Genomic DNA, 13063 nt, shown 5'->3' with positions numbered 1-13063 from the left:
TCTGTCACGCCTGACAATGTGGTTTCCCTGACACATCACAGGTTTGCCACTCTGACATCATACTGTGATGTCAGGGGAACCACTCTAACAGAATGGGTTTGCCGCTCTGACATCACGCTCTGGCTTCACTGTGATGTATCAGAATCCCTTTTATGCCCATATATGGAGTTCCCTGATGTCATTAATATTTCATAGGGGAATGCCCATATATGGAGGCCACATCGGCCACATACCACAATAACAGAATCCATATATGGCCAAGTGTGGCTGGTTCTACAGACAGGCATCTCCATGTATGGGCATAAAAGGGTATGATGTCAGATGTCATAGACATCATAGGACTTTCACATAACGAATAACTGAGTAAGCATGTTTGGGCTCTCACAGCATATCTCCATATACAGTACATGGATGGGTACCAGAGGTCTCCATATATGGGTAACTGGTCTGATATACCTGTACATCACTGGCCAGATGACCAAGACATGACCTTGCCCTTTAGAGCGAGGTCGCATGTTGCCCTGAGGCATCTTACAAGTACTCAGAGAGGGAGTATCTGACTTTTACGAAAAGGTAACTTACTTGACAAAACAGTCCACGTGTGCCATGGACTCCTCGTAATTCTTCCCGCCCACCTCTTGACAGTGTACCGCCACAAAGTGGGGCTTGTGCGAATGTACTGTCTGTGAGGAAGAGGAGAGAGAAAGAATATATAAGTCAGTCAGAAGAAGAAGGAAAAGACAAACCGTAATATATCGTGGCGATTTAATTCATCGTGATATCGTCCTCCTTCATGCACTGGGATCAATTCACCTTTTATTTACCGAGCTGCATATCCGGTTCCACTTAAACCCTCTATAATTGGTAAAAGGTACTTATTATATACGTACTTGATACAGTCTTTTTATCACTCTATATCAAATGTCTTTGCCAAAAAATAGTCGATCTACAAGCTCACAACGCGCCGCAACGCGACACGTTGTAGATCTGCAATTTTTTGGCATATGTTCCACCCCAGGATTATGGATTTTGATTATCGCGATATCGTAAATCGCAATTTCTTTTGTCACATTGTGATATGATATTTTCATATCGTTCCATCCCTAGTGGAGAGACCTTGTTTGAGGGACAGTAACATTTGGTGAGCTTGTTTGACGAGTCCATACTAAATGTGCTGACAGGGATGTGCCTCCTGTCGTGTGTGCGTGACAGGGTGTGGCAGGAGGAACACAGATCACTCACTGTTGTTGTTGTTAGAGTTAAATTAGCTCTCAGGCTTTTACTCTGGAGTTTTGCTACTGGAATATTGTCAGCTGTGTTTGTTTGGAATGTGGGCAAACACATTTAACACAACAAGAAATAGGCCTTAGTCCATGGCAAACAAAACAATAATTTGCTATTCAAATAGCTTTGTCATCAGCAAATTGCCGATAAATAGTATACACTCATGGTCATCATGGCCAGTTGGCCACGGTCATGTAATGCTTTTTTTAAATTCAAAATATACAGTAAATTTAAGTCCAATTTGTTTAGCGAGTTGTGGGGAAGCAATATTATGTATAGCAGTGGTTCTCAACCTTTTCAGGCCGCAACCCCCAAAATAATCACATTTGAACTGGGGACCCCCCATCCTGATGAGCACTAAGAGTTGAGGCATAACATTTTGTATAACACAGTTCTATTGTGAAAATAGCAGATTCATGCAGATTCATAGCAGATACATGCTCAAAACCCCTCGCGTTGCGAGACGTTGTAGATCGGCTATTTTCACAATTTCTGCCTCTAATAGTTTATAATTTGACCAATGTTTAATTTGACTTTTTAGAAGTATTAAACATTTTAAGTTAATCATCTGGGGACCCCCAAAATAACAGGTTGAGAATCACTGATGTATAGAACACTTCAACGGAATGAACGGATGTATCCTATTTCTTTTTTCATTCATTCTTGGTGAAATGCTCTCGAGAGGTCCCGGACGCAGACCATAGAAACACTACCTGATCTGCTTCTCCATTTCCTCTTACACTAAGCAAAGTGTTTGTGAGTGCCCTGTCGGAGTGTTTTAAGGTGTATACACCACAACAGGAAAATCCATACCATAGGACTGAGTTACAGGGCTCCATAAGCACTGGACGGGTCAAGACTATGGGAGGTTGGAAGGGAGGTCGTACATCAATGTCATCTAAGATATGTGGCCCCCATGGGAGGCATTACAACCGGGACAGTCCCAGGTTCCAACCACAGGCCCGGTCTACTACCATTACTACCACCACCACCACCCTACTCCCTTCCACATTGCATTATGCTCACTATAGGCCACATCAAATAAAAGTAATGTATGGCAATAGCGCTATGGATTTTCCATCAACCTATGGCTTGTCACTTAGCTGCATGACCCAGGAATGGAGACCCCGCCGTGGCTCAAATCTGAAAACCTGGGGAAGATTAGTGGACCTCTCAGCTCCAGATGGGAGAGGTCACACTCTGAAGGAGCTCACAGTGGTAACCAACATCAGGAGAAAAAGTGTGTGTCTGTCTGCCAGCCCAGGGGTGTCGCACCAAATTCTGGGCACTGGGTACAAGGATTCACTGCGGGCGCCCCGTGAATGTTCTTCATAGGGGGAGGGGTTTAACCCATTTAGACTGGGAACGCATTAAGCAGCATTATTTTGTGCTTTAACTATTGAAAAATAGCAGATATACAAGCTCACAGCTCACAAGTCTACAATTTCAAATCCTTCTAAGGCTTTTTGAAAAACCTATGTTTCTATGTCAGTGGTGCTCAAACCTTTTCGAGGACCCACAAAATGATATGTATTTTGCCACGGACCCCCATCTCAAAATATTTAGTTCCAGGGACCCCCCAGAGGCAAAATTTGAGTTACAAATGTTCGCTTAAAAAATACATATATTCAAAGATTTGCACACATTTTCAAGACTTTTCAAAAATAGCATATCTACAAGCTTGTATATCTGCTATTTTTCAATAGTTAAAGAATAAAATAATCGAGGCCCTTCCACCTTGGGCCCTAATAACTCTGTCCCACTTTTCCCCACCCCTGTGACGCCCCTGCCTGCCTGTCAGTGTGCGTGTTTGCGTGTGTGCATGCATGCTTGCGTGAGTACAGTAAGAGAGTGCAGCGTGTAACAGTGAGTACAGTAACAGTGAGTGCTTTGCAGTGGTGTAAAGTAACTATTTAGCCCCTTTTCGACTGCAGCTTTAGCACCACACTACACAACACTACACCGCACCACATCAAAATATCTACATTTTCCATTACACAAAAGTATCCCTATCGGTAAAAAACAAATTGAGCCTTTTAACTGTGATTATAATACAAAATAAATTTGTATTACAACTATCCTGATTATAATACACACTATAATGGATTATAACTGTGATTATAATACACTATTACTATGATATTTATAACAAATTATAATATATTATAACAGTGATTATAACACAATATTACTAGTAAGACGCGCCAGGGTGACAAGTGACCTCACGGTCGTGCCATGTCTTGGCCATCTGGCCAGTGATGTATATCGACCAGTTACCCATATATGGAGACCCCTGGTACCCATACAGTGTATGCCATGGAGATCCCTGTACTGTATATGGAGATATGCTGTGAGAGCCCAAACATGCTTACTTACTTATTCGTTATGTGAAATTCCTATGATGTCTATGACATCTGACATTTACCTTTTATGCCCATACATGGAGATCCCTGTCTGCAGAACCAGCCACACAGATAATGGGCTGTCTTCGCCATCTGTCTTGGCCATATATGGATTCTGTTAGTGTGGTATGTGGCCGATGTGGCCTCCATATATGGGCCTTCTCAAATTAAGTCCTGTTAAATATGGGCTTAATATTGAACTTAAGTACAATTTTGAGGGATTTGTAATTTCAGTGCTTTTACTTCTACTCCACCACATCTCGGATCCAAATATTGTACTTTTACTCCACTACATTTATTTGAAAACTTTAGTTACTACTACTAGTTACTTTGCAGATATAAATGATTATCTATCTATAAATGCGACAAATCTCTGTCTGTCTGTCTGTTTGTTTGTTTGTAATCCGCGTATCTCGAGAACCGTTCGTCCCACCGGCTTCAGACTCGGCACGCGCGTTCCCCGCCGCCGCGCGGAGTGCAGTGCCGGGCCTCGCCCGACCCGACTCGCGGCTTTCCCGAAGCGGCGCGAAACGTTCGGAATCTCCTTATGCGGAGCTGATTGTTGACATCAGGCTGTTCCAGAGGAAATCGGCGCAAGCGCTGACTCATTGTGACATCACTTCATAAAAGGCTCTGAGATCACGTACACCACATGAGTCAACAAAAAATGCCATGGTTACGTATTCTGATGTTCCTATGCATAGATCTCCAGATACAGAGATGTCCATATATGGGCATACAAGCGAAACGTTCGGAATCTCCTTATGCGGAGAGATACAGAGATATCCATATATGGCATACAACCCATAGCGAAACGTTCGGAATCTCCTTATGCGGAGAGATACAGAGATATCCATATATGGGCATACAATGCCATGGTTACGTATTCTGATGTTCCTATGCATAGATCTCCAGATACAGAGATGTCCATATATGGGCATACAAGCGAAACGTTCGGAATCTCCTTATGCGGAGAGATACAGAGATATCCATATATGGGCATACAACACATGAGTCAACAAAAAATGCCATGGTTACGTATTCTGACACCACATGAGTCAACAAAAAATGCCATGGTTACGTATTCTGATGTTCCTATGCATAGATCTCCAGATCTCCTTATGCGGAGAGATACAGAGATATCCATATATGGGCATACAACACATGAGTCAACAAAAAATGCCATGGTTACGTATTCTGACACCACATGAGTCAACAAAAAATGCCATGGTTACGTATTCTGATGTTCCTATGCATAGATCTCCAGATACAGAGATGTCCATATATGGGCATACAAGCGAAACGTTCGGAATCTCCTTATGCGGAGAGATACAGAGATATCCATATATGGCATACAACCCATAGCGAAACGTTCGGAATCTCCTTATGCGGAGAGATACAGAGATATCCATATATGGGCATACAATGCCATGGTTACGTATTCTGATGTTCCTATGCATAGATCTCCAGATACAGAGATGTCCATATATGGGCATACAAGCGAAACGTTCGGAATCTCCTTATGCGGAGAGATACAGAGATATCCATATATGGGCATACAACACATGAGTCAACAAAAAATGCCATGGTTACGTATTCTGACACCACATGAGGCAACAAAAAATGCCATGGTTACGTATTCTGATGTTCCTATGCATAGATCTCCAGATCTCCTTATGCGGAGAGATACAGAGATATCCATATATGGGCATACAACACATGAGTCAACAAAAAATGCCATGGTTACGTATTCTGACACCACATGAGTCAACAAAAAATGCCATGGTTACGTATTCTGATGTTCCTATGCATAGATCTCCAGATACAGAGATGTCCATATATGGGCATACAAGCGAAACGTTCGGAATCTCCTTATGCGGAGAGATACAGAGATATCCATATATGGCATACAACCCATAGCGAAACGTTCGGAATCTCCTTATGCGGAGAGATACAGAGATATCCATATATGGGCATACAATGCCATGGTTACGTATTCTGATGTTCCTATGCATAGATCTCCAGATACAGAGATGTCCATATATGGGCATACAAGCGAAACGTTCGGAATCTCCTTATGCGGAGAGATACAGAGATATCCATATATGGGCATACAACACATGAGTCAACAAAAAATGTCATGGTTACGTATTCTGATGTTCCTATGCATAGATCTCCATAGCGAAACGTTCGGTATTCTGATGTTCCTATGCATAGATCTCCAGATACAGAGATGTCCATATATGGGCATACAAGCGAAACGTTCGGAATCTCCTTATGCGGAGAGATACAGAGATATCCATATATGGGCATACAACACATGAGTCAACAAAAAATGCCATGGTTACGTATTCTGATGTTCCTATGCATAGATCTCCATAGCGAAACGTTCGGAATCTCCTTATGCGGAGAGATACAGAGATATCCATATATGGGCATACAACACATGAGTCAACAAAAAATGCCATGGTTACGTATTCTGATGTTCCTATGCATAGTTTTCCGAAATTCGGCACGTGCGTTCCCCACCGCAGCAGGTAGTGCAGTGCTCGGCCTCAACCCGACCCGACCCACGATTGTTTGAAAAAGCGACAGAAATCTCATATATGGGCATAAAATGGACGCAGATAAACAGATATCTCCATATATGGCATATATGGGCATACAATGGATGCAGAATCACAAAGATCTCCATATACGGGCATAAAAGGGACACAGACAGACAGATACAGAGATCTCCATATATGGGCATAAAATGGATGCAGATAGACAGATATCTCCATATATGGGCATATATGGGCATAAAATGGACCCAGAACTATAACTGCAGTGATCTCCATATATGGACATAAAATGGTCACCGACAGACAGATACAGATATCTCCATATATGGGCAAAAATGGACACAGGCAGACAAATGGTCAAAACGGGTCCTATGAAAACAGGTATAATGGGGTTTGCATTAAAGGGCGGGGCATTCATTCCCTATTTACATTGTTCCGAGTTGGCCAGGTCGCCGACTAGACGCTGGGCCGCCCGAAGCTTCTAGTACTATAAAACATACATTAATTCACTTTAGCCCAATTTTATACCTAGGCTATTTGAAAATAGCCGATCTACAAGCTAACAATGCGTCAGCTATTTTCAAACATTTTATACTTTTACTTTTGGTACTTTAAGTATATTTTGATGCCTATACTTTCACTCAAGTACATTTTGAATACCGGACTTTTACTTGTAACGGAGTACTTCTACTAAGTACAACATTTGAGTACTTTTTTCACCACTGGTGTTTTGTGTGTACAGAGAGATAATGCACGTGTTGACACACGCACGTTAATTGAGCAGATTCTATTTGTCTTTCCAAGCAGTAAAACAGCTTTGGCAAACAAGATTCTGCACACAGGTCAATTCATTAAAATGAAGTTCATCTACCGTCCATAATCACAAAACATTAAATAACCATACTTAACCTTGGCAAAGGGCAAACTACTCATACAAATTGAAATTAAGCAGCACAAACAGAAAATCCTGCTCGACATGGTGAGACAAAAATGTCATACCAATGATTAATGACATACCAATGATTAAGAGCTATACAAATAAAAGGCACTTTTATGACGATGGCTTTACAAACGGAGTGAACTCCACTCTGGTCGTGACAGCTGCTGCAGAGGTCGCGAGAGATGCCAGCACAGCAAACAGACAGCATCTCCATATGGCATGACATGTCACCCTCAACACGGATGTCACACAGCGTTGGACGTGTTTGATTACGAGGTGTGCCTTCTGATCTCCTCTCTCTCTCTCCCTCCATTCTGACACTGTTTATATATCGTCGTTGTCGGGTGGAAACCTTGTATCTCCAAGTTTCAAATTTGTATGTTCTTTGTACGATGAAGCCCAGCTTCATCGTACAAGGCATGCACACAAAAGTAGTGAAAACAGAACATCTACAATGTCCTTGTAGATCGGCTGTTTTCACTAGTTTAAATCATTTTTAAAATGGAAAATGCTAAACGAACGGTTTTGGACATACAAGGTTTTCACCCGACAACGACGATATCTGCCGTGGGTGACAGCTGAATCTGTCCCCGCGTATAGCTTAATTCCTCCTCAGCCTCAGAGACACAACAGAGTCTTATTTTAATAAGCAAACAATGGCGGCATCTTTCAGAGGAAAATCATTAGTGCAAGCCCTGCAGGGAGAACCAACCGCCTGATCTTGTGACAGAGTCAAAGGTCAGAACAGAAGCAGCCTACATCATATTGAACAATTGACAACAACTGTGTCAAGAGTAAACACAGTGAAGAAAGAAACCAGTTCAAACGTCAAACCCCCAAAGCCCAAACAAGCTTTTGCTATTGCTCTGCAGGGGTTTGATGTTGTGGAGAAGCTCCTCTCAATAGCTGATACCAAAGTGTGCAAGACTGTTCAATTCTGCTATGTATAAATGTACAGTCAAGTCCGATTTTCCCTCCTGATAACTAATCAGTTAAACCAGACAGCGGCAGAGACATGATGCCAGTGGGCCAAGTGTGCAACAAGACAGCTGCGACAGTGTTGTCCCTGCACGGCATAACCCCAAATACAACTACTTTCATTTCCATGGCCTACATAAGAAGGCATTTTTATTGATCTACACCTTTTATTGAATATGTAATGGGTGGGTCATCGAAGTGTATTCTTTGACTATGTTTCTTTTTTCTTTTCTTTTTTCTACAGCACATTTTGATTATTGTTTAGCACAATACTGTATCCCACTCTGATTTTGCCAGTAGTGCGGTATAGGACTGGGCATCTTGGACTCAACTGAAATACATTTATTAAAATGTAATGCAGTTTCAATTTGTAGCACAGCCTGGCCTCTGAAATGCATCAATGTCCCTATATGTTGCCAGATAAATGTCACATTAGATCTTTAACCACATCATGACATGCCAATATTCTGGGCATGTCATACAGTAATAGGTGAGCATTCTGTGAAAAGCATAATGTTAAGCAGATCACATCACATCACAGCACGATTTGTAATGGGGTTTAAGTGGTTAAAGGGTGCAGTCCAAAGTTTAAAGAAGGGTTGCCTGCCAGTGAGACACAGAGGGTCTTTGATGGATCTTAATCTTAATCCAGACCGCCTGAGTCCCTTTTTCATGGTCCCCCATTTGGAGGGTGGAAAATAAGATCTAGGCGAGACAAACAGAGACGGCTCAGGGGCGGAGGACGGAGATGGTCAGATGGATGAGCTCGTGAACTGGCATGAAACGAGGACGCCTGATTCGATTGCGGTCCCGTCTGTGGAACATTCACTATAGCGCCCAGGGGTGTCGCACCAAATTCTAGGCCCTGGTTACAATGATTTACTGCGGGCCCCAGAACCATTTAGACTGGGAACGCATTATTTTGTGCTATTGAAAAATAGCAGATATTCAAACAGTGCGGCACCGAATGCTGCGCTGCGAGCTTGTAGATCTGCAATTTTTTTTTAAATCTTGAAAATTTGTCTTTGAATATTTCAAATCCTTCTAAGGTTTTTTTGAAAAACCTATGTTTCTATGTCAGTGGTGCTCAAACCTTTTCATGTGAAGTGAATTCCAAAATTATATGTATTTGGCCACAGACCGCCATCTCAAAATATTTAGTTCCAGGGACTCCCCAGAAGCAAAATCTGTGTTACAAATGTTCGCTTAGAAAATACATATATTCAAACAGTTGCACACATTTTCACTACTTTTCAAAAATAGCAGATCTACAAGCTCACAGCGTGGCACAGAGCCTGTATATCTGCTATTTTTCAATAGGTAAAGTATAAAATAGTTAGACAAATTAAGGCAAATATTAACACATTTTATAGCTTCAAAATAGTAGTAGTATTTTCCAGGTCTTAAAGGCAGTATTGATGGCACTGCTCCAACAGGGGGCACCATAATGTAATTCCTGTAAGCCAGGCCAATCAATGATCTCCACTGATGCCCCCCCCCAGCAATATTATGCATCTCTACAATATGCACAAGTTACACAAACTATGCGGTAGGACGTGGAAAACCTGCACAAATCAAATCACTGGCCTGTGACGGCCAGGAGAAGTTTCCCATGCAAATGGGGAGAGGGAATTGAGGGATCGCTCAATTCAGCATGACGCAATGCAAAACACTGTTTACAATGCTGCCGCGCCACACCGGAGTCCCATGTCACTCTGAGCAGGGAAATTATAGCCCTGCTTTGCTTACGTGAAAACATATCCGGACAGGACAGGGACACCTGGCCCGATGATGGCATTTGGTTTGAGGTCAGGACCAGGGGCGTCACACCAAATTCTGGGCCCTGGATACAAGGATTCACTGCGGGCCCCCCATGAATGTTAACTATTGAAAAATAGAAGATATACAAGCTCACAGCGCGGCACCGAGTGCCGCGCTGCGAGCTTGCATATCTGCTATTTTTGAAAAATTGTGAAAATGTGTGCAAGAAACCTATGTCAAGGATCCCCAAGATGATATGTATTTGGCCACGGACCCCGATCTCAAAATATTTAGTTTCAGGGACCCCCAGAAGCAAAATGTGAGTTAGAAATGTTCGCTTAGAAAATACATATATTCAAAGATTTTCACACATTTTCACAACTTTTCAAAAATAGCAGATTTACAAGCTCGCAGCGCGGCACTCAGTGCCGCGCTGTGAGCTTGTATATCTGCTATTTTTCAATAGATATAAAGTTATTAGGGCCCCTCCATTTTGGGCCCCAGTAACTCGGTCCCACTTTCCTACCCCTTGTGACGCCCCTGGTCAGGACTCCTGATTGTACGTACACGGTACAAATCCAGCTGCATATGAAGGAATGTCCAACAAGGTACAGAGCTGGTCACACCCCTATGCTGAGTGGAATACAATGTGACAGCTCCAAGTGCACTTTAGATACACGTGCACTAAAGAACAGGAGAGAGAGACAGGGGCGTCACAAGGGGGGGAAAAGTGGGACTGAGTTACTAGGGCCCAAGGTGGAGGGGCCTGGAATTATTTTATACTTTAGCTATTGAAAAATAGCAGATCTACAAGCTCACAGCCCGGCACTCGGTGCGACACTGCAAGCTTGTAGATCTGCTATTTTTTAAGTCGTGAAAATGTGTGCAAATCTTTGAATATGTATTTCTTTAAGCGGACATTTGTGATTTGTAACTCAAATTTTGCTTCTGGGGGGGGGTCCCTGGAACTAAATATTTTGAGATGGGGTTCCGTGGCCAAATACATTTTATTTTGGGGGTCCGTCACATGAAAAGGTTTGAGCACCACTGACACAGAACAAATATGTTTTTCAAAAAACCTTACAAGGATTTGAAATATTCAAAGACTTGCTCGAACTTTCGCGATTTTTCAAAAATAGCAGATCTACAAGCTCACAGCGTGGCACTTGGTGCCGCGCTGTGAGCTTGTATATCTGCTATTTTTCAACGGTTAAAGTACCCAGGGCACAGAATTTGGTGTGACACCCCTGGGGAGAGAGAGAGAGAGTGAGAGCAAGTAGTAGCAGGCAACCTTGCACAACATCTCTCTAGTTGGAGCCACCTTTAAAGCCAGTCAAACAACTTTGGTTCATTTTTCCAGGATGTTGCTGTGTAGAGTCATGGTCTGGTTAGCTCTGACACACACCAGAAATGTGACAGCTCATTCCTCTAACCTGTATTTAAGTCAATTAGACTGTAGTTCCTTCACTGATACCATCGATAGGGGCTTAATGTGTGTGGGGAATTAATTCTCGGCAGGATGATGCAACAATTTCCGAGTTCAAGTAGAAGTCCATAATAAAGCAACAAAATTATGTGTAACAAAAAACCATCGAATCAATCAATAGATGAATATAATAATACAATGAAATTGTACTGCCTGTGTGTACAGTCTGTATATTCTAGCCAAGCATTTGGTTCAGCTGGATGCATGGATCTATTGCAGGGGTCTTCAACAGGGGCTCTGGGACCCCTAGGGGGTCCTAAGAGTTACTACAGGGGGGCAGCCAAAATCTTTGTCTGATAGAATAATTATTTTAAATGAACAACTTGAACCCTCGCATCCCTATTTAGAGGAGAACTTTAGCCAAAAATAGCAGATAGCAAGCTGTTGAGAGCTTGTAGATCGGCTATTTATGGCAAATAGGTTTGGTGTAGAGGTTAAGTGGTTAAATGTCTGAAAAACACAAATCGTAACATACATAGACTGATGACAGTGCTGTCAAACAAGTCTATGAATCCATATATGAAATCTGTGAAAATCTGCAACACAATTTTATACAATATGTAGTGGGGGGGGGTCCCTGCTTTATCTCCCTCTCAGCTAAGGGGTCCTTGGCCTGAAAACGTTGAAGACCCCTGATCTACTGTGTCGTATAAGACATTATAATTCTCCCGACTGTACTGTATGCAATAACACACACACACTGGCACATAAAATTAAATTAGGTCTGTCGTTTTTTCCCCTTCTTTTTTTTTTTTACACTGAAAAACTAAACAAAAGAAAAAAAAATCATAGCCTGAGAGTTCACAAGTTCAGGGCTGATTAGTAAACTAACTGACGGAACAATACGACACAGTGGCACAGTGAGTGTATTGTGTGTGTGTGTTGCAGAGAGAGAGCCACGGTGAGCTAGCGCTGGCTGCGTGGCTGACTGTCTGCTGGTTGTTCCCATGCAGCCACGCCGAGTTCAGAGTCTGATGCTTGTTTCCATGACGTCACATGGCAGCGGCAGCCGCGCATGCAGCGCTCACGGAGCTGGCATGAACCTAGAGGCATGCCTGCCTGCCTAGTTCATACAGGGGCACATCTCTCTCTCTCTCTCTCTCTCTCTCTCTCTCTCTCTCTCTCTCTCTCTCTCTCTCTCCTTTTTTTAACTCACTACAAACACATGCTGTACATGTGGACTTGCAGCCTTTTACAGCAGGGGTCTTCAACGTTTTCAGGCCAAGGACCGCCTTGGTGGAGAGAGAGATGAAGCAGGGACCCCCGCAGCTTTTTCATAGATTCCTTATAGTTTCGTTATTTGACAGCACAATCATTAGTGTATTTTGGATTCATGTCCATTTGTATTTTTCTGATATTTACTGTAACTACTGGAACTATAATAAACTTGACCTTTCACTCAGTACTTAGGGTCGATCCATACCGTTATAAGGAGCCTAACAAAGTTCGGTTCGGCACTAGGCGAACCCAAATATGGTTCGCATCTCCCGGTTCGGGGGGGCGTCAACCGACTAAATTCGGCTCTACGGTGCTGACGAAATGTTGTGACCTCCCGACTTAATTTCGGTACTCAGCGGTGTCTTCTAATTCATTCAGCCCGGCTTCAAGTGCATAATCTCGGCTGTAAATCCAAGGAAACAGCGGTCGT

General features: G+C 42.7%; 1 protein-coding gene across 1 annotated transcript in view; it reads right to left on the bottom strand.

Moving 5' to 3' along the window:
- inpp5a (inositol polyphosphate-5-phosphatase A) overlaps nt 1-13063 on the bottom strand; it is a 268437-nt gene that overhangs the window by 174306 nt on the left and 81068 nt on the right. The window contains exon 3 of the mRNA XM_080740502.1: nt 583-683. Within this exon, the coding sequence (XP_080596628.1) occupies nt 583-683 (101 nt within the window). The remainder of the gene's footprint in view (nt 1-582; nt 684-13063) is intronic.

Source organism: Nannobrachium achirus (genome assembly GCF_963921795.1).
Source record: "Nannobrachium achirus genome assembly, chromosome: 13".
In the NCBI taxonomy this organism is placed as follows: Eukaryota; Metazoa; Chordata; class Actinopteri; order Myctophiformes; family Myctophidae; genus Nannobrachium; species Nannobrachium achirus.
This window is presented reverse-complemented; position numbering and strand designations above follow the sequence as displayed.